Below are 25387 nucleotides of genomic sequence, written 5' to 3'. Positions count from 1 at the left end.
AAACCTAAGCTCTACAGAGTTGCTTGCGTTCCCTTTATTCACTCTTTTGTTTCTCTCCTCTTCTGCATCGGTTTTGCATTCTTGTTTCTACAAATTTTGTACCGTGCACTGTGGCTCATGTCCCTATACACCATGACATGTGGTATAAAGAAAGGTCTTCTTCAAATGGCATCGCACATTGTGGCATCTTGTGCACATACTATGACATGTGGCACAAAGCCATTTCTCTTTGTTTTTCTTACTTTTTCATGCCCAGGTGACCTAACCTCACTCCGAACTCAATCTAGGGCTAAAATTTAACCCAAAACACCCACTAGCTTTCTGTAACCACATACCACATTAATTTAAATGATTAATCTCATTTATCTAGCTAATTAGGGGTCGGATTTTCTCGAATGTCACACCTGTATATGTTAGAAGTTAGGATTCCTTAATTACTAAGATGTTTATCTCACCTTGTGTTAATATTTACATGTAACATTTTGAGTAGTGGCAAAGAGAAGGATCTAGAGGTTTAGAGCTTGATTGCACCTTGTATAGCCTCCTTTATCTTTATGTAGTAGGATATATATATATATATATATATGTATATGTATATATATATATCTATTGCCAACTTAAGGACATATTATGCATCTATGATAGTAATTGATTTTGGGACTATAATTGTTGTCTGCCTAGTCTTTTTGTAAAGCAAACTCATGAGACTTTGTATTCAGGCTAGTGAAATTATTATGGATTAATTATTGTACTGAGATATTGTTGGATGTGGGATGTCTAGCTGTGTTTGTTAATCCTAGTCGTATGGACTTGTGATATGGCTAGTAAAGTTGTGATTGACACTTATGTATGATTTTGATGATAATGTTCATGAATTAATTGTGGTTTGGAATGTGCCTTTTGACTCCCAAAAATTGCTTAGTTGAGTTGTTGAGCTAGGAAGTTAACTATAGTGTAAATGCTTAATTTTGTAAAAGAACCAATTTGTCCCTATATTGTGATGCAACCCCCACTAATGGGTTATGTCTTGCTTCCGTTTGCTAAAAACTTTGTTGTTGTGCATTTTTTAGCTCAGTGGTTTTGAAAACTATTTTTTTTATCTCGTTTTCAAATAGTTTTCTTTGTCCTTATTTTTTGTAACCATGATTAAACTATTCTATCATGGTAATAGCTAATTAGGAACATTAGCCTTAATTACCATGATAGTAAGGTTTAATTAGTAGGTATGTTAGTGTGGGTATTACAACTTACACCCTACAAAGCATTCCTACGTTTAATCAAACTTCATATTAGTGTGTCTAAGACCAAGACCCTTATTTTACTTCCTTTGACAGACATCATCCCAACCTCCTCTATGTCATGTCTCCTTTGGATTATGTTTTTTGATATGCTTATTTCACTCTAAACTCCCCATTAGCTAGCCATCTCTACCAAGGTACATCCATATTGTCATCTCCTAGCCTCATCACTTGAGCAATTTTCTTCAAGACATAACTCAATAAAAACCCACTACACTTGTTCCAATCCCATGCACTAGAAGGGGAGATATAATCAATTACGCCTCCAACTCTTCTGGGAGCATTGAAATACTGATGTGCTTAGTTTGCTCATCATAGTGGGGTAACGAGCAATCTTGCTAAAACTATATTCTTCTTCTATCTCATGATGCCATAACCTTCATTGTCTTCTCCTAGACTTGGTTCCCTTCCAAATTTTGGATCCCCAAATTGTGTTTCAATAGTAGGCATAATATCCTTGCAACAGTTGTACTTTTTACCCATGAATTTGCACCCCTCTTAAGTCTAAAATATAATAGAATTGTGGGACACTTGATTTGATTTAAATTATAAAAGAAAGTTTACATTTAGTGCATTATTTACATTTTTTTAATTATACTTTCATTAAATTAAGAATATAAATTAAAAATCATTTATTATGAGTAAAATCTCAAACACAAAATAATAATAATTTATGATAATTTAAAATAAGAATCACCACTTTTCTTAATTAGTTGTTGCTCATATTTAAGACGGAAAGGAGTAAAATGTCATAGTAAATTTAAATTATAAAAACCATTGAATTTTATTATATTTTAATTAAAATGCTATAAAATTGTTTAAATATAGCTTTCAGCATATACAATCACTCATCACCCTTTGGTGAAGTTGGGTACAAATAGATACAGACTAACTGAATTTAGAAAGGCGCCCGGGGGAAGAGTTGATCCTTTGAGTGAAAGTAAACTCATATTGACCTTTTTAACCCCCTAAAAATAAAATCGTTTTAACTCTGTGACATCGCATTCAATTGTTTTTAGGGAAAATAACAAAAAAAAATACCTTCAAGTGATATAAATAATAAATTGATCCCTCAAAATGTCATAATTTCAATAAAATTTTTAGGGACCTCTTTGTTAATCATTTTTTTAAGAAAAAATCATTTTATTCTTGATGAAAATAACAAGACCTAATCACAACTTTTATTTGAGAAATCAAAACTTTTGTTCTGTAAATTATAAAAATTAAACAAGAAATCACAACTTGTTAAATGTAATTTTTGTCATTAAAAAATAAGTCTCAGTCACAATTTATATTTAAAAAATAATAATTTTTGTTCTATAATCTTAAGAATCAAATAAAAATCACAATTTGTCAAGTCTAATTTCTATCATTGAAAAATATGTTCTCAAAATAATAAATTTCATTTACAACTTTTGCTTATAGAATAACAACTTTTCTTCAAAAAATTATAAAAATTAAATAAAAAATTATAATTTGTTAATAAGGGTAAAATGATCTCTTTCTAAAAAAAGTTGTTGACAAAATATTTTTATAAATTTTATTAGTATTATAACATTTTAAAAGATTAAATTATTATTTATATAATTCAAAAAAATTTATTATTATTATTTTTTGATTTTTATCAAAGGATAAGGCTAGATGACTTTATTATTCAAGGCCTTGACAAATCATTGTACATAATAATAATAATAATCTTCTGAAAGCTTTTCTCCCAGCCATTTTTTTAATTATACATGTGTTCTTGTATTAAAAAAAAATCTTATTCACTTTACTGTTAAATACTAAATATGAATATTTCTCTTGATAAAAATTCAAACTTTAACCTCTGTCGGTTTCCCAACTAATATTATCTGTATTTATATTGTAAAGCTTGATGGGTTTTACTATTCATCTGCAGTATTTTGAATAATGAACCTCCATCGAATTTTATTTTATTTTTATGGTGAGTTTATTTTTTAAATTTTATTTTTATATTATTAGAAGATGGGGGCTTATTATGGACTCATAATAGAAAATGGATAGTAAATGTGAGACTAAAATAAAAATCCTTGAAATTTTTATTTAAAAAATAAAATTAAGAACCTTTTATTTTTATCAAATGATTATATAACCTTAAAATTAATTACATAATTTGATTAGTTTTTTTATTTTTTTATGTAATTAGGAGAAGTTGAAAGAATGTAGATTAATTTTTCCTTAAGTTATAAAATAAAAACAAGTTGTTGTTTATATTTTTAAATAAAAATATTGTTATTTATTTTTTCTACTTATCAAAAATAAATGCACCAAGATTAATCATATAATTATGATTATTTTCATTATTATAGTTAATAATTTGAAAAAATTAATATTTTAGTCCTTTAACTTTTAACTTACTTATAACTTATTCCCTCAACTATAACTCACTGCGAGTTAGTCCTTCAACTATGACTGGCCTATGACTCAATCTCTCAACTTCTGACTCACTTATAATTTAGTCCCACAACTTTTGTTAATTCTCTTTTTTGTTTAACTTGTATTTCATATCAAAGAGTAAGAGGAAGGTATTTTATAGCAATATATGAGCATTTCTTTCATTCTTTTTATTTGATAAGGACAATTTAAAAAAATTAAAAAATAAGGACTATATTATATGTGAGAGTTGAAAGTTAAGGAATTGAGTTGCAGCGAATTATAATTTCGAAACTGAATTACAAGTGAATTAAATATTGAAAGATTAAAAAATTAATTTTTTCTAATAATTTTTAATTACCAGTACAATTCAATATCACACATTTTAAATGTTATTATTTTGATAATATCATCACATTAATATTTACTCAATATTTAACTTTTTTTCTTTGTTTGGTTTGAGGTTAATGGACAGAGGGAGAGAGGAGATCTGCATAAATTTGATTTCTTTAAAAAAAATAAGAACTGGAATTGTTTTTAATTGGTTTTTCTTACTCTTTTATATTACATTTTCTTTTTGTTAAGATTTTGTAGCACCGTTTGTCTTTTCTTTAAAATCTTCTCTCATTTTTCCTAATTAATTTAGATCCTTTCGCACTAAATAAAAGATTAATATTCCATATACCGCAAGGGGTATAAAATCTAATCTAGTTTTAATAGTTCCTATAAAGCTGTGCTCATACTAGAAAAGGAAACCAAAGTTCACCTTAAAACCAATATCTCACCCAATTGTAAAACTGCACTTACTTCTATAGACAGATGATAGGTTAATCTGCGAAAACAACATTTTGATCCCATATAAGAGCTAAATAATGACACCATCCGCCTTCAAAATTTCAAAATGGAAAATATATAGATGGTCTGTTATTGTCGCCCAACGCACCAGTTTGCCAGTCTTTTCAACTAAATGCTAAAAAAATACTACCCTCGTTCGAAAATATAAAATATTTTTAATTAAATTTTATTTTTTAATAAAATAATTATTTATTTTTAAATTAATTTTATATTTTTATATTTATCTCTATTAAATACCCTATAATAAATATAAAATTATTGTTAATAGGGGCATTTTTTAAAAAATACAATAATTACACTTTAAAAAACAAAAAATATCTTACATTTTCGAATATCCAACTCTTTAAAAAATGTCTTATATTTTTAAATGAGGGAGTATAATTTTCAAAATATTCATCATAAATATTTCTAAATTATAACTTTTCAACCTAATTGCTGTATTATAGAAAATAAAATAATTGAGTACGTTTATTCAGCGTTTGATTATTATTTATTGAAATTATAAATTATATTAATATATTATACTATAAAATAAATCTTTACACTGATGTTCAATTCAAAACCCTTAAAATGCACGGTCTATTTTTTTGAAGCACCAGTACATTGGTTCTATTGTTTTAAGCTTTAACAATATATTTAGATTTAGATTGTCCATATTAAATTTCTATGCTTTAAATTTTATAAAAAATAGAAATTATTTTTAAAATATTATGCAAAATAAACATATTTTTTATCATATGTTTTATTCTGAAAACATTAATTAAACTTAAAATTATAACACATGGATCAACCATAGTATGCATAACTAATATATATTTATATATAATGAATGATCCATATGTTTTATAATTTTGGGTTAATATGTAATTTAAACCCTAAATTATAGGTCCATAGGTGATTTCAATTCTAAACTTTTAAAAGGTGCATTTTAAACCCTAAATAAAGTTAGAGTAATTTTGCTCCATCATTAGATTTCAACAAACATCTATTCAATTAGGGCCTAATATGCGATTTTTATCAAATTATACTCCCCCTCTCTCTTCTACCCTCATTTGGTGAAAATTATACATTATGCTTCAATTTGACAAACATTTGTCTAAACCTGACGTTCAAAGCAAAATTGTCATAACTTTAATTGTTTAATATTCAAAATACATCTTTTAAAAGTTTAGAATTCAAATCATAGGTTCATGAGTCAAACTGCATATTAATCTTATAATTTTTTATAATTTTAATATTTAATTGATAATTTTCTAAAAAAACAAACGATGAAGAAGTTGAAAATGAGAGCATGTTTGGTTTTTGTTTTCTTTTTTATTTTTAAAAAATATTTTACAATACAGATTTTAAAATTGTTTTCAAAAAGAAAATTTACTTGGTTGTGTTAATTTTAAAAAAATTAAAATTAAAATAAATCAATTGATAATAATAGTTACTGCAATTAATATAATAGTGGTAGCTTATAATATTAAATTATATTAGTCAATATAATTATAATTTTTAATTATTAAGTGTAATGTATTTGATAAAAAATAAAATGAAAATAGTTTTAAGATGTTTTTTTATTTTTAAAATAAAAACGAGAATGATTTTGAAAACAATTAAATTCAAAACACTTACTATCGAAACAAGTTTTTTATTTTTTTATTTTTATAAATAAAAAACTGTTTTTCAAAAACTAAAACCAAACGTGTCATGAAATTGTTTAATATATATACATGGAAATATAATGTTGAATATGATTGTCTCAGAGAGATTGGAACTGTTCTGGACTTGGTGGCTGAATATAAAAGCTTTACAATTACATACATGAAAGCACAATCTCAACCCCATGACGTTGCCAAGTACCAAAGTATTAACATCATACTAAGAACCGCTACTAGCTTGTACCTTGTAGCTTCCGCCAAAAGTGTTCAAAATCTTTTCAACTATTTCTAAATTAAATCAAGCAACACATGATTTAATTATTAATTTACTAAAAAAAAAAAAACATCAAAGTAGTATCAAACATGACAGGACAACAATATTAGACGTTGGACAGTTGGTGCATCCCATATCTGTTAGCTCATCAGCAGTGAACTTTGCTTGCACTTTCAACTCGAAGAGGTTTAGAGATCCTCTGTGCCTGTATTAAGTAATTAATCTCTCTCTCCCATTAGCTGCCACTATCATCATCTTCCTCATTTCTTATATCTGTCCCCGAGGATCGATCAAGACCACTATTGAAAATGAGTATGTACGGGAGGGATCCGTGGGGTGGCCCACTGGAGATTAACGCTACGGACTCCGCCAACGACGACGATCGGAGCCGGAATGTGCAAGATATCGATAGAGCGGCTGTGTCTCGACCGTTGGATGAGACGCAGCAAAGCTGGCTTCTGGGACCGACTGAGCAGAAGAAGAAGAAGTATGTGGATCTCGGTTGCATTATCGTTAGCCGTAAGATCTTTGTTTGGACGGTCGGTACGCTTCTGGTATCTGGCCTCTTAGCTGGCTTCATCACCCTCATCGTCAAGACCATTCCAGGCCACGGCCACAAGCATGGTCCTCCTGATAACTACACTCTAGCCCTCCACAAGGCCCTCATGTTCTTCAATGCTCAGAAATGTGAGTAAGCTATTTGCTGCTGCATTTTTCTGCTATTGTTTTTCCTTCAACTTATAAACAAGCACTGATACTGGTGTACTATAGATTTTTCTGCTGGTTTTGTTTCACTCTGCTCTTAGATTCTATATTATATAAAAAATAATTCAAGATTATTTATTTCTGCTTGCAGCGGGAAAACTGCCCAAGCATAATAATGTATCATGGAGAGGTAACTCATGTCTACAAGATGGCAATGCTGAATCATCAACTATTAAGGATCTGGTGGGTGGCTATTATGATGCTGGAGATGCAATCAAGTTCAATTTTCCTGCATCTTTTGCCATGACCATGTTGAGCTGGAGTGTAATTGAATATAAAGCAAAGTATGAAGCCGCCAGCGAACTCGACCATATAAAGGAGATAATCAAATGGGGGACAGATTACATACTCAAAACCTTCAATAATTCTGCTGATTCCATAACCACACTTGCTGCACAAGTAACATTCTAGAACTCTGTTGGTCTCTTTAGTTTGTTGCTTTTTCTCGAGTTACAAAACCGCGAAACTTGCCATTACAGGTTGGGTTAGGGGATACTTCGGGTGGGAGTACGACTCCGAATGACCATTACTGCTGGATGCGCCCAGAGGACATTGACTATGATCGACCAGTAACAGAATGTAGCAGTTGTTCAGATCTTGCAGCAGAAATGGCTGCTGCTTTAGCATCTGCCTCCATTGTTTTCAAAGACAAAAAAGCTTATTCTCAGAAACTTGTTCATGGTGCCACCACGCTCTTTAAGTTTGCCAGGGAACAAAGAGGCCGATACAGCGCTGGTAGTTCAGAAGCTGCAATATTCTACAATTCCTCTAGTTACTGGGATGAGTTTGTCTGGGGAGGGGCTTGGATGTATTTTGCAACTGGAAACTCGTCTTATCTCAAACTTGCTACTGCTCCTGGCCTGGCCAAGCATGCTGGTGCCTTCTGGGGAGGCTCTGATTATGGTGTTCTGAGCTGGGATAACAAGCTTGCTGGCGCTCAGGTACTTTTCTTATATTATGCCATGCTCAAGCTCTCAAGTGTTTCTCAGTCTGTAATTGATAAATGTGATTAAGCTCAAGATTTAACTACTTTCTAGTTGAATTCCATGACACGTAGTTTCTTGGTTCATGTTTTGTTATTAGGTTCTTCTGAGTCGTTTGAGGCTCTTCTTGAGTCCCGGGTATCCGTATGAGGAGATCTTAAGGACGTTTCACAACCAGACCAGCATTGTAATGTGCTCGTACCTGCCAGTTTTCACAAGCTTCAACAGAACTAAAGGTAAAGAAGATTTCCCTCCTCCAAACACTTTTAGTGGGAAATGAACTTCAATTTTGTTATTCTAACTTGAGTACCGTTATTTGATTATTTATTTTATCAGGGGGCTTGATTCAGTTAAACCATGGTAATCCACAGCCTCTTCAATATGTTGTTAACGCAGCCTTTTTGGCTGCCCTTTATAGTGATTATCTTGATGCTGCCGACACTCCTGGATGGTATTGTGGACCCAATTTCTTTTCAACTGATGTTCTTCGGGACTTTGCCAAGACCCAGGTGCGTGATCTTCCGGTCCTTTACACACCATATTCTGAATCTCTTTCATTAATAATTGAAGTCACTGATCTAACTTTGTGGCTGCAGATTGACTACATCCTTGGTAAGAATCCTCGAAAAATGAGCTATATTGTAGGTTTTGGAGATCGCTACCCAAAACATGTCCACCATAGAGGCGCATCCATTCCAAAGAATAAGGTTAGATATAGCTGCACAGGAGGATGGAAATGGAGGGACACTTCAAAGCCAAACCCTAATACACTTGTTGGAGCTATGGTTGCTGGCCCTGACAAGCATGATGGTTTCCATGATGTTCGTACTAACTATAACTACACAGAGCCAACACTTGCAGGAAACGCCGGCTTAGTAGCTGCTCTTGTGGCACTGTCAGGTGACAAAAGAACTGGAATAGACAAGAACACCATTTTCTCAGCTGTCCCTCCAATGTTTCCTTCACCACCGCCGCCTCCAGCACCATGGAAACCCTGAGATGTCATTTATGATTATCTTCTTTCCAATGAGTATCTAGAATGATGACTTATGTGGAATTGATGATTTTTCAGTTATCCATCAACTGCAAGATCTAATCTTAGTAACTTTGAAGGTGTGGATGGATATGGACTTCAACAAAAGGAATTAGACTTGGCTTGTCTTGTTGGCTAAGCCAATTGTCAGCTCAAGATAGCACTGAACAACCTCATTAGTGGTACTTGAGAGTGTGTTTAAAATTTTGGATGTACTCAATGTGCATGTATGTATGTATTCGTTATACACAACTGTTGAATATTGTTCCACAGTTTTGTCAAATATTTACAGTCACTTTAACTCTGTCCTCGTAATAAATAACTTCCTTCTCTTCTGAAGTTTGGGTTTTCTTATTCTATTGTAGTGGAATATCGTCTTTGAGTTGTTTTCAATTATTGTTGTGCCTCTGAATCTGTCCCGCGCATGCACAAGCAGGGTTGACATAAAGTGATGCTATTTCGAATGCTCTAGTACACAATTTTATATCAGCAATTGTATGAGTGGTTCCATGAGTTCAGCGACTTCAAAATCTCCTCAACGGAGCTTAAAAATTGAGTCTTGTGCAGATGTGCATCTTATGAATCTTTCTTGGTACCAAAGTTGCATTACTACGTATATTTCCTTGGCTTTTGGCGACTATAAAATAAGATTTAGGAGGCATTCAGTACCCAACTATCTTCCATCTTTTATTTAGTATATGATGTCATAGCAGGAAGATGCTGATTTTTGGTGTGAGAATTGAATATTATATTAGAAATGATATAATTGGTCTGGTTCTGGTATATATTAGTATATTAATTGGCCTTTTAACAAAACTAGAACTTAAAGAATGTGCGCTTCCTACAATTTTGGATGGTAAGGGATACTACTTGTATACGCAGTACTCTTCATATTTCAATATAACATGAGGCATCTCAGATTCCACTGTATCAAACATGACATAGGCATTTCGAAATGCCTTTAGACACTCGAGATCTAAGGAGTGAGCATGAAGCAACATCAAAGGACTCGGGTGTTTTTCCTGATATGGCTAGAAATATTTATTTTCCTTGTATTTTATTTTTATATATGTCATATAGTGGACACGCGTGTGAAACACACCATATTTTTACAAAAGGAGTATTCTGTACTTTAGTTATGATGGACACCGAATCTGATTCCCTTTTGCTGTACCAACCTTTTGCTTTCCGAACAAGTTCATGTTATTAGCTTCCATGTTTATGTTTGATCATGAAACTTGACCATCACAAGTAATAAGAGACAGCATACAGCTTCCCAGTTTTGCAGATTGTTGTTTTCTCATCTCCTACACCGTTTAGGCAAACCTAAAAATTGAGAAGAACTGCTTTAAGCCTCTCAAACAGTGAAGAGTTGTGATCAGCAAGATAAATGGAAGACATACATAACGAGTCCTTGGATTACACGCCAACATGGATTGTTGCTATTATCTGCTCCATCATTGTGTTCATCTCTCTTTGCGTGGAGCGTGCTCTTCATAAGCTTGGACTGGTACCAATCTCTTACTGCAATCCTTCTTCATTTCCACACACACCCGCACACATATTTACCCAAATTTTGAGCGTTTAAATGCAATCCGAAAGCATCTAGTGGAGAAGTTTCTTAAAGAAGTAACTTGGCCATCAAGTTGCTGCTGATTCCATGATGGAGATGAAATTACAAAGTCATAGAAATGGGTGAAGTGAAGATGGATTATTATTATGCATGATTTTAAGTTGTTCTTAAATTTCTGAATTGTCTTATGTCTTCTTTTTTTATTCCTTCCTGTTCTGTATCATGATAAAATTCGAAATGAGCACGTACGTGAAAAAGTGAGGGTGGCACCTATTGAGAAAAAATGATAGAAAATCAGTTGAGACGGTTTGGGCATGTACAAAGAAGACCAAGAGAGGCACCAGTGAGAAGAGTGGAACATATAACTTTAAGTCCGATTAAGAGAGGTAGAGGAAGGCTTAAGAGAACACTCTTGGAAGTTGTTGAACGCGATCTCTTAATTAATAATATTCCTAAAAGCTTGATAAATGATAGAGCACAATGGCGTCTTGCAATCCATGTAGCCGACCCCACCTAGTGGGATAAAGGCTTGTTGTTGTTGTTGTTGTTGTTGTTCTGTATCATGACAGGTTGATATTTGTTGGTCTGGATGTAACAGTTCTTGAGGAGAAAAGGTCAAGATGCACTAGATGCAGCCTTGCAAAAACTGAAAGACGGTAAGCATACCTCTTATATATATGAACTGAAAAGGCCTTCAAGATTGAACTGTGAATACAACTCAAACTCAAATATGCCTCGTTATTTTGAACTAGGAGCCGCTAATGTATGTCTTTTTCTAATACTTTTTCTAATGTCCGAACTTCCCCATTTTGCTTTTCTTTTTTTATTTTATAAAATAAAAAATATTTTGATATCTTTAAATTCCGGAAGTGAAGTTTTATATTTTTCACAATTTTTCAAAACTAAAAGAGTGTAATTGTAATATTTTTCTTTAAAAAAATCATGAAAAATACAAAACTTTACTATTTTGATGTTTCAAAATAACAGAAATATCTTTGATTCTATATAAAAACCAATGATCCAAATAAAAAAAAACGAAATCAAAAACTTCAAGCATTATAAAAGGCATTAAGAAAGGCACATTAGAGACCTTCTAACTACATAATTTCATAATTTTCAAATGGATCAAGTATTAAATTTGCTCTAATATGACAATGTCAACAACCAAGTCTTCTAGTTTAAACAAGCCCCAATAACAAGGACAAAACTCTCAATCAACTAATCATTAAACACCATGTCAAGGAATTCTTAGAATTCTTATGAATCTGGTATATGGTTGTTTGGGCTAACCAAAGTGTGCCTAACGTGTGTTGAGCAGAGCTGATGCTTTTAGGGTTCATTTCCCTTCTATTAACTGTGTTCCAAGGTGTGATAAGCCAGATTTGCATTTCACCTCACCTCGTAACCCTCATGCTTCCATGCAAGAGGCATAGTGAGTCTAAGGAAGGTGCAGAGCACTACGACACTATCATCAACAAAAGACGCCTTCTTTCTACGACGTATGGTTCAGGGCATTGCAGAAAAGATGTATGAGAAAGTGCTCTGTTTCTGTTTGTTTATTTATTTTGGGTTATGTCTCATTGTTGGATTCTTTACATTGGATAGTGTACTTCATCAAAAGAGCTTAAACCATTTGATTAAACATATCCCAAGCTTTATATATTCCTAATCTATCTTCTAGTTTTTAGATGTGTCTTTGACTTCTTTAACTCTAATACTCATGTGATGTGAAAGTGATGAAATATTTGGCAAAGCAGGGGAAGGTTCCGTTGTTGTCATTAGAATCACTTCATCATCTGCACATCTTCATCTTTGTGTTGGCCGTTGTACATGCCATATCCTGCGTCATTACACTGCTTCTTGGAGGCGCAAGGGTAATTCATTGCATAAGCATAACATACTTTGGCAGAAAGATTTGATTTTTGTTATGTCCAGTCCAGTAATGAACATGACATGACCAAATTGAGTTCATTTGCCCATGGCCATGAACAGATTCGTCAATGGAAGACCTGGGAAGATAAGATTAAGGCGGAAAAGGGTAATTTGGAATTTTAATGCATGTGAGAAATTGACCTAGTTCTTCAATTGAGATTCTCATGTTAAACTTTTGCTTCTATGTTTCAACTAGAAACTCAAGACCGTCATCACCATGAATTCTTCAAGAAGCATGCTGATGGATTTTGGAGAAGGGCAGCTGTTGTAGGTTGGCTGGTAAGTTTCTGAAACAATCAAGTTTGGTTAATTACACGTAATACTTCTCTTGTTTCTCTAGGTTTAAAATCTTCTAACGTTTATAATTCATGAATTTATGTGAGGTTTTCCTATTTTAATATTTTCTCTCACTTTTTTATTCTTTATAAAATACAAAATTTTCTCTTTCCTTTTCAAAATTTGCAAACTTCACATAAATTTATATATCTTAACTTCAAACGATTTAAATCAATTTCCCTAACCCATTTTCTACCTTGATGTTAATTTTCTACGCAAAGCTATTTCCTCCAGAAAAACATGGAACAGTTTTATCTAATAACATGTCCGTTCGAGAAAAAATAATCACATTTTTATTTTAACGATAATTCATTTTATATTAATTCTTATGTCGAATAACTTTTTTAATAGGTCGTTGAATGCGATTTTCCCTTTCTATTGGAGAAAATAATTAACTAGTGTGTAGGAAGTTGACATTTTTTAACAGAAAAATAAATTGGAGGGAGCATTTTTGCAGGTATTCATTGAAATGTTAGGTGAAACTAGAATTATTCTTTAAATAATAGAAATATAAACTGTAATTTATTCAGATTTTAAGAGAGGTTAACCCAACTTACTCAAAATTGTCATTAACATAAAATTCGTTTCCTATTTAGTTTGGGTGAAATTAATTTTAAAAAAAAAATCATGGAAGTAAATTTCATTTAATTATTAAAAAAACGAGATACAACAAGAGAATGAAACTTTTGAAGGCCCTTGGTGATCAAAAAATTTAGATTATCATATGATATAAGGATCCATTCCATAAATAATTTTATGATAGTTTTGAGGAAGCCTGTATAATATATTACCATTCTTCCGACAAGTTTGGAGCAGTAAAATATAAATTTACTAGCATTATTGACCAAGACAAACATATAACTTGAGCATCATGGAGCATTAATTCGACTCTTGTACCGTCTGATGATAAAGAAAAGTATTTCAAATTGATGGTTCTATACTGACGAAGAGTTTTAATCTGGTTCATGCTGAGTGACAGATAGCATTCTGCAAGCAATTTTATGGCTCTGTTACTGAATCTGATTACATCGCTATGAGGCATGCATTTATCAAGGTTAACATTTAATTACATTATCATTGACTTGTTTAAAAATTTCTCTCTTTCATGCTATTGACTTGTTCAAATATATCCAGTCCCATTCTCATCGATCATCATCAAAATTCATTCTGAATAATTCAGGAACACTGGCCAAACGAACGAGAATTTGATTTTCACAAGTACATGATGAAGACACTTGAAATTGAATTCAGACAAATAGTGGGCATAAGGTGACACCCAATTAACAGCCCCACACAGATATATAATATTTGTTCAGTTGTTTAACTTGACAGTTGATTTTCTATGCTTCACAGCTGGTATCTCTGGCTCTTTGTTGTTCTCTTTTTGTTGCTCAACATTGCAGGTAACTAACTTATCTTCAACCACACAGGGTTCAGACATATGCAAGTGTTCATATTTCCTTTGAATCGATTTCATTTCAACATTGAAATTATTTGAAGTCTTTGTTGAAAAATGCCTTTATTTTAACCACTTGTGAGCTCGTTGTGTAGGGTGGCACACTTACTTCTGGTTAGCTTTTCTACCGCTTATAGTAAGTAACTGAGATTCTTCCCTTTCTTTTTTCGTTTTTGGCAGAATTTCTTCCTATCTTCATTGAACACTGACAATACATCATTGTGCAATGTAGAACGATCAACTTTTAGGTTTAAAAGTCTAAAAGAATAACATGTTCGAAAATCCTACAGAAAAGCTGACTTAAGTTGTGCCTAAAGACATTATTCTTAAGAGCTATTCTACTATGTTGGTTAAATTGTGGCAACTTCCAAGATTAAACGAACCCTACCTGCAAAAAAACAAGATGACAAAATAGCAAAAATACAGAATAGCTCAGGAGAAGCACAAGGAAGGGAGGAGAGAAGAGTTCCCGCAAGCTCAGGACAATGCAGTGAAACTTGAGACAACCACTACCTTTTATAGGCAAAAATGTCATATACATTGGGCAATAAAACACCTATTAATGACACCATAGTACAAATAAAAAACAGTTTCAGACAAAAATGAGATTTAACATAAAATAAATAGACTTAAATAGTGATTAATATTATTAGTTAAAATAATAATTCCTTTTGAAATATTATCAAGTTACACTTGGATGAGTGAATTTGGATTGAAAATTTGAATTTGAAATCTCACATTTAAAATTCATATATTATAAATTCTTTGTTTAGATTATATAAAAAATTTTAAATTATAATATTAAAATTCTTTGTTTGAATCTTAAGTAAAATTCCAAATTTCAAATGCTATGTCTAAATTTAAAGACAACTCAAATGACATTGGTGATCCAATGCTAGTCAAAGTTAAAGGTCTAGTCCCGCTCTGGGGTGGCAACAGTTGATTGAGACCAAGACAAGACTACCAACACCGATTGGAACCAAACTATTTGCTTTGACCGGGACCAAACTGCCAATGATGATTGAGAACAAACCGCTGACTTCGACCAAGACCAAACCACCAACTTCTACCAGGACTGGACCTCCGACGCCTACTGGGACCTAACAGCCCTCACCTAAAGGATGAGACCATAGACATCAATCTGAACAAGACCACCACAACTTATTGGAATTGGTCTACCAATGCGTTTAGTCTCAATCTCAGCACTGATGGTCCGGTCTTGGTCAAAGTCAGTTGATTGGCATATGTGATCCAGTCCCAATTGAAGTTGATAGTTCAATCCCGATCGGCCTCTATGGTCCGGTCTCAGTCAATGCCGGGGTCTATTCCCGGTCAGCGTTGGCTATCCAGTCCCAGTCGATATTGGCGGTTCGGTCCCAGTCAGCACCAGTAATCAAGTCTCGGTCAGTGGCTGCAATCTGGTCATGGGCGATAATGGTAGCTGCATTTGGCATTAGACCATTCCCAATTAACAGCAGTGTTTGGTGCTGCACAAAAAGGGAAATTGGATCACAGATGGTGATCACAGACCAGTCCCGAATGGCAGAGGTGAACTGGCATCGGATGACAAAGGTGACAATAGACTGCCATAAGGTGGTGGTGGAGGGTGATTAAAAGTAAATTGAAATTTGAAATTACACAAGAATTTTATTTAAGTACCAAATCCATAAATTCTCATGGATTCAAATAATGGATTTGGCTCAAATCCAAATCTATATACATCCAAATATAATGTTAAATAGTTAAAATATCCAACATATATGAGGTGTTTGGTTTACATTTTCATATGCTCGGAAGGCCTTTTGCTAACAGAATAAGTTAGGTTGTTAGAATCACTGAAGATAACATCTTGTTTGTATTCCTATAATATATAAAATACACGTTGGACCTGTAATGTACTATGTTTCTGCTGGAATAATAAAATTTTTTTTGTAAAGAATTATAGATTGAGGTGGTGTGATTGATATATGTGAACAGCTTCTGCTACTTGTGGGGGCTAAGTTAGAACACATAATTGCCCGCTTGGCTCAAGAGTCAGATCAGAAGAGGGAAGAGGAACAGCAACATCATCAAGAGAAAGAAGCAACAACAAAGCAAGTGAAGCCTTCTGATAAATTCTTTTGGTTCAATAGCCCACGCCTTGTCCTTGACTTAATTCACTTCATCTTGTTCCAAAACGCTTTTGAGATAGCATTCTTCTTCTGGATTTGGGTGAGTCATCAGGCAGGTCCTTACAGTGAACAAGATTGCATTCTTCTTCTTCTCTTAACATTTATGTTCTCTCATTTCTTTGCAGTTCATTTATGGATTTTATTCCTGCATTATGGAGAAAATAGCTTACGTCATCCCAAGACTTATAATGGGGTAATATATGTATACACACTCACTGAAAGTGAAAGCCAAATCAATCCTACTGCTTTACTCATCACTTGTTGTTTCTGGTGGCTCGCAGTGTAATTGTCCAAGTGCTTTGCAGTTACAGCACCTTTCCTCTTTATGCAATTGTAACTCAGGTTGGTTATTACATTATTCATTGAAACAGATAAAGCCTAATTTCTGCTCTGATATGGTTGTTAAACTCTTTACATTAAGAGTATGTTTGGATGAGACTCTAACTGAGATTTGGAGGATTCTAACTGAGATTTGGGTCTAAAAAGCTCATTATGTTTTGTTTGGTTTAAAAAATTTGGAAAAGAACTTTTATCCTAGAACTTAGACCAGAAGCTAATGATTCTGGCTTCTAGCGTTGCATTAGTCCCATCTTGATAGCATGCAATGCAATGCTACTTACAATTTTTTTAGCACTTGTTAATTACGATCATGTCCCTTGTCCACTCTGGTTGACATTCATACTCTCTGAATAATTTTGGCCTCTACTATCTATATTTTTTAACTTGAGAAACTATTTATTTGGTTTTTATTTCAGTTGTTTTCTTTTTCTTTTTTTCCTATTTTTTTGGGTATTTCTAGACTATAACCAGATCTAGAATGACTTTTTTATTATGCGTACACAGGATTATTTTCGTTTTTTTTATAATTTAATGTTTTGTAATTTGTTAATTTACTTTGGAATTTTATAACTTACAAACAATAAATTATATATGATCTCCTCTTTTTTAATTATAACTTAAACTTTAATATTTTTCATTAAAATATATACAAGAAAACTTATGCCCATTTTTACCATTATACATCTTAAGTGGATTTTGAATTAAATCATTTAAATAAATTTCAGTTTGTCCAGCTGTCTTTTTTGAAAGAAAAAGATATCTAAACATAAATTACATTATAGTCATAAACTTTTTTCCTAACCTCAGTTAATTGCCAATTTCAATTGAAAATTTTTTAATTTAAATACACACTAAGTATGTTTAAGAGTAGTATGTATCACTAAAATAGTTTAAACCATTTGATTAAACATACTCAAAACTGTCTCAAGTACACAATGTTAAACTCTTTCTTTTGAGGATACTTGATATTAGTTTACTTTAATAAAATAGCTTAAATTATTTAGCTAGACACATCATAGATATATTTTAATTTTTAGACATGGAAATTCTTTGATTTCTTTATTTCCGATAATGGTGATCACTGACAAACCCGTCTAATCTAAGCTTGTGTCTCTTGAATGAAGATGGGTTCAAGGTTCAAGCGGGGAATGTTCAAAGAGCATCTTGAGGATGTTCTCATAGAATGGCGGCGGCGTGAACGGAGCAAAGATGGTGAGCCCGCTGCTTCTTCTGCTACAAACATCGCCGTATAAGAATCAGATGCATCTACTCATAGATTGCAGCAAAAGATTCTCATTTTATGCGAAAACAAGCTTGTAATATAAATTATCAGGTTAAACTGTATTTTTACCTCTGAATATTTGTTCGGGAAGCAATTTTTTTACTGTATTGATAAGTAAAATAATTTTATTTTTAAATTAATTTTTTAAAAAGTAAAAAACTCTTTTAGAGTAGGCCTAGCATTCCTTAAAAAATAAGTCAAGAATAAAATTATTCACTTATCAGTAAAAAATAAAATTGCTCCTCAATAAAAAATTTAAAGCTAAAAGTATACTTTAACCTTAAATTATTTACACGGATATGTGGATTATTTTTTTTTTCCAGTGATATATGGATTATTCATTATAGCACTTGAAACAAATGAAAACAGTATTTAGATATTTCATGATTTTTCAAGTTTCAACCTCTTCTTGGTAATACTCTTCTCTCTATTTTTTTTTTTTCACTTAATAGACAAAATTTTAGACAGTAGTATGTTTCTATTTACTCCCTCCATTTAAATTTTTTAAAAAAAATTAAATGTTTAAAAATATACTCTCTTCGTTCGAAAATGTAAGACATTTTTAACTGAATCTCACTTCTCAATAAAATAGTTACTTACTTTCAAACTAATTCTATATTTTCATATTTAACCCTATTAAATATTTTATAATAAATATAAAATCATTATCAATAGGGACACTCTTGAAAAAAAAAACAATAATTACACCTCAAAAAACTAAAAACTCCTTACATTTTTAAATATCAACTTTTCAAAAAAAATACCTTATATTTAAAAATGAAGGGAGTAAGACATTTTTAATATTTTAAAATATAATTATTATATTTTTAAAAAAATCCTTAATAAATAAATTATTTTACCTTTATTTCAAAATAATCATTTTATTAAATAAAAATAAATATAAAAATATAATATTAATTTAAAAATAATTAACTATTTTATTAAAGTAAAAATCAATTAAAAATACCCTATGATTCTTGATTAAGAGAGTATAAGATAAATTACAAATTTTGAAGTGTGTTTAACATTTTTTCTAATGTGTCGACAAAGCTCCTCTCTAAATATTAAAAGATGATGGCCCTTCATAGCAATTTTTCCCCAAAAAAAATAAATAAATAAATAAAAGGAATGGCAACGGAGGCATCATCAGCAGATTTATCTTTAGAACTTGCACAACTGTTCTTCTTGTCTTACAACATTGATGAACTATAACTACTTTTGTTTCTCTATTCGACTTCCTAATTACAGGTCATCTATCATCATAGGTCACAAATATAGGCAGAAATGAAAAGAAAATTACAATAAAAATTTGACACCGCACCAAATTTTACAGAAATGAATATACAGAATACAACAGCATCATGAAATATTGAAACTGTGCTGCTTAGGCCCCTCAAGGGGAAGCTTCTCCATCTCAGAACCAACATTCACGGAGACAGAAGAGGCAGCTTCCTGCTCAGCAGACTCTGCCATTTTCAGTTCATTCAAAGTCCTTTTGGCATACACAGTGAAGACAACAATGGTGACTACTGCAATTATGAATGAAATAACGTTGTATACAATTTCTACGGTCGTCATGTGATACTTCCCGTACTGTGCATCGGCCAAGGTCCTTATCAATCGACCGCTATGAGAAAATAGATGTTGACAAGTTATAAAACAAGAAAACAGGATAATTAATTGGTAAGCGTTTGGTATGAGGAGGGAAGCAGATTCTCCCTCTACTGCTAGAAATATTAGCTATACAATGCATGTGATGCTATCATTAGTATTTCTATATATGCCTATCCTCCAAGAAAAATGACATTTAAGGCCCTCTAAAAGAAATTTATCGCAATAAAGGTTCATTAGTTTTACATCGGATATTATCATGTAAAAATATGTATATATTATTGTTAAAAGTCAAATCTTAACTTATTAATTTTTTAAGGAAACCCTAATAAGGAATGCAAGTTTAAGTTCAGCTTTTAACAACATATACATGTTTTAACACAATAATACCTGATACAAAACTGATGGGCCCTTCTTGCGATAAATTTTCTTGAGAGGACCTTAAATGTCATTCTATTTTACTATTACCTTTTTGAGTCAGGGCAAGAAGATCATATATAATGGGGCGAGATATTAGCACAATGACATAACAAGACTTGAAGTGTAATGCGTCATGTATTGCATAATGTCCCATTGTGCTTGCTATGATTTAGGTTAAGGTGCAAAAATACTCAGATATTATTTTCTTCAAAAACGTCTAGTATCTTTAAGTTAATAATGGTACATGAGTACCTATTCACTTTATAAAAGAGACCAACCTTTCCCAACATGTTAAAATAGCATGGCATTGACCGTTAAGTTCTAAGGATGGAACTAAACGGATTGGGAAAGGTTTGCAACTTTAATAAAATTAATGTATACCTATGCACCATTGTTGACTCAGGGATATCAAAAGCTCTTGGGGAAAAAAAATCTGAGTATTTTTGCACCTTAACTCATGATTTTTTTGACACGTTAGAAAATGACATGGATCTTTCTGCAAGTGTCCAGGCTTCATGGCAAGGAAGAAAGTGAAGTGCTATTAATCAATAATTTTTCCTTCTTTCCTAACTTCACTGTATTATTAATGAAAATGAGGAAAAAAGAACAGAACAAACCTGTAGATGTAGATGAAAGCTTCTGGAACCATTCCAGTTATTGATCCAAGTAAGTAGGGCCAAAAGCTCATGTTTGTTACCACTACTGCATAGTTGAATATAGTATAGGGAAAAGGTGAAATCCTAAATAAAGCAACCACGCGAAATTGATCGAACCAGCTCCCTTCCCCGGCAAGCCTAATAAGTGCAGCATTCTGAGGCCATCTCTTTAACCATTGCTGCACAACAAAGCCAAAGATCGCAAGTGAACTAGTGAAGACAACGCAAACACAAAGTCTATGTATATTTAAAAACAAATAAACCAAAAATCTGGAGCTAAAGTGCCATTGGTTAAAATGTAGAGACTTACATGAATGCGGTCACGGAACAATAATCCAATTAAGTAAGGAAGGACCATCCCAATCGTTGTTCCAACCATTATTATAACAAAGCCAAGGCCGTAACCAAAAATCATCCCAGCCAGCCACATGGAAGGGCCAGAAGGGATCAAGAACACCGGGAATAAAGCTAGAGAAGCAACAAGTACTAAGGCTAGAACTGGACGGCCAAAGGCAGAAGCTTCCCACTCCATTATTGGGTAAAGAATCTACAATGAAAAAGATAAAGCTTCAAAATATCAATCGGTCATTCAAGCATTTCCTTCATTCCAAAAGAAGTAGAATATTTTAAACATGCTTGAGGTGGGTCTTAATGAAAAGTGAATCTAATATAGTTACATGCCATTTCATGATTGGCATGGTCCATAAATCAATTTAGACAGTGCCGATAAGAATTTCTCCTAAATTATATAGAGATTGATTGGTTTCATATTGACGTAATATAATCTCGAAAGAGCAAAATCTCAGCAAGTGTATGTACTAGAAAATGTAAATGCATGCATTAATTTGCAAAGCAGATGGAAAAGTCTATTGTTTTTGTCTAATTCTTGAAACCCACATCTCAGAGGAAATATGTAAATTAAAGCAAAATAGTTGTAATGAAAAAGGAAGTACCTTCTCAAAAACAAAGGGAATCCCCCATTTCACGAGAACAATGGCAAGTATAACAGTCACAAGGCACCATAAAAAGACTTTGATCCACCACAACAAAGATTTGACTCTTGTTTCTGCTTGAGGCTGCAATGCTTCAGCTTCAATAGCCCTTGGCTCATCAGATATGACCAATCTAACATACTCACTATTCCTCCTTACATGATGCCCTGAGTTTGAACGCTTTTCCAACTCCTCTGATGGCTCTGGTGTCATCATAGGAATGACAGAAGCCTACAAAAAAAGAACATATGCATTAAGCATAGATTAAATGAATCAAAGTTCAAAGCATAAACCCAATATTACAGATTAAAATTAAGTATGGAGATTCAGGTTGCACATAACTGCTAAAAAAAACAAAAGTTAAGGCCAGGAGTTTTTTCTAACCTTGTTCCAGCTAATTAACAGTACATATTGTATATTTGTATGGCATTACAGGAAGCAGCAAACAACCAAGAATAAAAAAAAGATTACCAAAGAAGAAAACTATATATATACATATACAGTTTTTTCTTTATCAAATTTTCAATGGCTTTCACAAATTTTGAAAATTCTGATATCCAATTGCTCACGTGTCTAGAACAAGAGCAAAAGGACCAATACTTGTAAGGTTTCATCAGGGAATAAGAAAATGTAAGGGAAAGAAAGATTTCAATGAAAACTAGTTCAATCTAAGGAGAGAAGAGAAGGAAAGATTTTGAACTAACCCACCAAAATCTTCCCTCCTTTATAACTGTAAGTTTCCACGGACCAGATGCCAAAATCAAAATTTACCCTTTCCGAGGTCAAATACTAAGGCAAATTGGGCTTTTCTCGATCAGGTCCCCTTTTCCCATCCTTGAGGGACACAGACTTAACAGCTGAAATTCCCTTTAGGCATCAACATCTCATCTTGTCAAGGTACTTCTATGGACTAAATCCCACATACGTGGGTTTGGTCCTTCAAGGCCTGCTAGAGAACTCTTCAACCTGCTTATGGCTAGATCAACCGGTTTCAGGTCAACTAGGAAGAATTAGTTGATTCCACCTCTGAAAAGTGCCTTCACCAAATGGCTTAAGCTGCTTTTCCCATTTTCTCGCTGACCCATCATGCAAAAGGTATGCCATTTTTGAGGGACTTTACAAGAGAAAATTTTGTCAAGCCTGGGGAAGAAAATTTTCCGTTTATTCATCAGTTCCCTTACCTTTCTTCTAGTTTTCTTGGCTCCCTTCTCTTTCCTTTCCCTCCCAAATTGAAAACATTACTAAGCTCTTGTAGGAATCAGTCAACGTAAATTACTTCATTCTATAGGTGGAATATACTTGCAACAAGCACCTTATAAATATGTTGAACTAGCATCAGAAAACAACCTATTCTAAGATGAAACTCTCGTTCATTGATACTGTAAGAAACTGTACTTCCTAATTAACTCAGTTCATGAGATGCAAGGCTAACAGCCAGAGTTTAATAACAACAACAACCAAGCATTATCCCATGGAAAAATCTTAATACGCCATGTGATTTCCTAATTCCCGTACAAACTAAAACTCATTCATGTATGCATTATGGGCATGTATGTTGAAGCTTTCTTGCTGGAAAACTACTGAGTCTTACATGCATCACTCCAAGAAACATTATGCGCACTAGAAATTTTAACTTTCAGATCCATACAGTCAGCCTCAAAGCTCAATTTCTAAAAGTGAAACCCTGAGAGAGAGAGAGAGAGAATTTAAAGTGACTTAAATATATGAACGGGACTTCAGATATTCAGAGGAGAGTAGAGAGGAAGGAATCCAAAGGAAAAGGAATGATAGAGAAGAGCGTAAGACATGGTTTAATGACAGTCTCTCGTCCCCCTTGTTTTAGGAAACTTCCTCCGCCAAAATCCCCTAAATTAAGGGAAGAGGGTTTGGGAGGTTGGCTGAAAATCTTTCAAAATCCCCAAAATGAAAGGGTTTTGGTGAAACATCTACCTTCCACTACTTCACCTCCATAATTCTCATCCAAACATGCCATTAAGAAAATCTCATGCCACAAGAACGTAGACAGTCTCAAGATTCCTATTCTCAAAACAACTCTCAAAGAATTAATCCACCAGCCTTCTATTCGCAGCGGAAGAAAAATAAAAGCCCCCAAGAACAGTTCAATCAATACAAATAGAATTTAAAATCAATTTCCAGTGTCTAAAAATTACCTTTGAAAACCTAGAGATCCTCTAGTTCCAATTAAGAGCTAGTCAGGCCTTCTGACTCGGCTAATATCCCTAAAAGTGCAGCCTTTATCCCCCCTTTCAGCAGTAATTGGCCTATTTCAAAATTATTAGACATTATAACACAATCTTTAGCTCCAATAGATTTTCACAATAATTTATCCTAATTGTATTTACTTCATACCCATTCACCACCCAGCTGCTTATTGTCTCAACCCAAAATCCGCAAACAGAAAGGTCCGTTATGGACCAACATAAACTAAGAACAAAATCTTCGCTTTGTTAAGTAATTAAGTTGAAAACAAAAAGCCCTCTCATGAACAATAAACTCAAGAAAATTAAAGAAAGCAGTAAATAGACAGCTGAAACCGCATAAAGAAAGCAGTTTTGCAGCGAAGAAGAAGAGGGCTTTGTCTTTGGGATAAATTTCCGAGAAGTTTGGAATACCTTGGTGTCTCGTCGGAACAAGCCGCCGACCACCGTGGCGGCGGAGGAGCTCGAAGGGTGCTTTTTGTTGTGTGCGATTCTGACAAAGACCGAAATGTTCCACTCACCCACCACTCGAAACAACAAACTACCTTCGTTGTTTGCGCCAATGTCAATTTTTTACCTTCGGATTGCGAATTTGGAAGTTGAAATTTTTTTTTCTGCTGAGGACCATCACGATTCACGAGTACGAAACTTCAAAGTTCAAACTTCAAACTCGAACAGCTTTTTCTTTTTCTTTTTTTTATACTTGTCAACTTTTTTGAGCCAAGAAATCGCATGAAAGTATGAAACAACGAATCAGATTAAGGTCCCTAAATATCAATTAACCAATTCTCAGGTGCTTAATAAAAAATTTTAAAAAATAAATCACGTAACGATTCAATATGTTATTAATGTTTAAGTTTTTAAATATAATTTAAAGTTTGCAGCTAAGATGTCTTTGGCTTTTAGAAAGGAATTAAATTAAATGAATTGAAAAAAATTAAAACAAAAATAATTAAATCACTTTTTATTGTAATACGTGCTATAAATGTGGGAAGTATAATACTCCTTACAAATTTTATAAATCATAATTTTTAATTTTATAAATTAAATTATTTTTTTAATAAATATATTTACATATTCTTTTTAATTATTTTATTTTTATTTTTATTTTTTATTTATTTTTTTTAATAAGCAAGGAGGGACCTAAAGTTT

At 32.8% G+C, this 25387-nt stretch overlaps 3 protein-coding genes across 7 annotated transcripts; 2 read left to right on the top strand and 1 right to left on the bottom strand.

Annotated features, from left to right (window-relative positions):
• The first annotated feature begins 6628 nt into the window (after positions 1 to 6628).
• Positions 6629 to 9587, top strand: LOC129304533 (endoglucanase 25-like). Its single transcript, XM_054944218.1, has 6 exons — positions 6629 to 7154; positions 7324 to 7631; positions 7712 to 8173; positions 8316 to 8451; positions 8552 to 8724; positions 8812 to 9587. Exons 1-6 carry the CDS (start codon positions 6776 to 6778, stop codon positions 9211 to 9213), a joined length of 1860 nt encoding a protein of 619 aa, XP_054800193.1. The 5' UTR covers positions 6629 to 6775; the 3' UTR covers positions 9214 to 9587.
• Positions 9588 to 10231: 644 nt separating this feature from the next.
• On the top strand, positions 10232 to 18598 carry LOC129305132 (MLO-like protein 13). 4 transcript variants are annotated; one of them, XM_054945083.1, is made up of 14 exons: positions 10257 to 10758; positions 11420 to 11477; positions 12140 to 12348; positions 12576 to 12695; positions 12814 to 12859; positions 12950 to 13032; positions 14069 to 14143; positions 14270 to 14358; positions 14443 to 14492; positions 14641 to 14681; positions 16523 to 16756; positions 16842 to 16909; positions 16998 to 17058; positions 18180 to 18590. In XM_054945083.1, the coding sequence occupies exons 1-14, from the start codon at positions 10639 to 10641 to the stop codon at positions 18306 to 18308; spliced, it is 1383 nt and encodes a 460-aa protein (XP_054801058.1). In that variant the 5' UTR covers positions 10257 to 10638; the 3' UTR covers positions 18309 to 18590. The 4 variants fall into 4 exon arrangements, with proteins under 4 accessions (XP_054801056.1, XP_054801057.1, XP_054801058.1 ...); XM_054945080.1 differs by having other exon boundaries at positions 10261 to 10758; positions 12579 to 12695; positions 18180 to 18588; XM_054945081.1 differs by lacking the exon at positions 16842 to 16909 and having other exon boundaries at positions 10232 to 10758; positions 18180 to 18598.
• An 882-nt stretch (positions 18599 to 19480) lies between these two features.
• On the bottom strand, positions 19481 to 24933 carry LOC129304557 (uncharacterized). 2 transcript variants are annotated; one of them, XM_054944255.1, is made up of 6 exons: positions 24650 to 24933; positions 24188 to 24298; positions 21978 to 22247; positions 21335 to 21571; positions 20986 to 21203; positions 19481 to 19964 (listed from the first exon to the last, which is right to left on the bottom strand). In XM_054944255.1, the coding sequence occupies exons 3-6, from the start codon at positions 22230 to 22232 to the stop codon at positions 19697 to 19699; spliced, it is 978 nt and encodes a 325-aa protein (XP_054800230.1). In that variant the 5' UTR covers positions 22233 to 22247; positions 24188 to 24298; positions 24650 to 24933; the 3' UTR covers positions 19481 to 19696. The 2 variants fall into 2 exon arrangements, with proteins under 2 accessions (XP_054800230.1, XP_054800229.1); XM_054944254.1 differs by lacking the exon at positions 24188 to 24298 and having other exon boundaries at positions 24650 to 24931.
• Positions 24934 to 25387: the final 454 nt, after the last annotated feature.

This window comes from Prosopis cineraria, unplaced genomic scaffold, assembly GCF_029017545.1.
Source record: "Prosopis cineraria cultivar Desert tree isolate PC_DT_omini unplaced genomic scaffold, ASM2901754v1 PC3, whole genome shotgun sequence".
Taxonomy (NCBI): domain Eukaryota; kingdom Viridiplantae; phylum Streptophyta; class Magnoliopsida; order Fabales; family Fabaceae; genus Prosopis; species Prosopis cineraria.
This window is presented reverse-complemented; position numbering and strand designations above follow the sequence as displayed.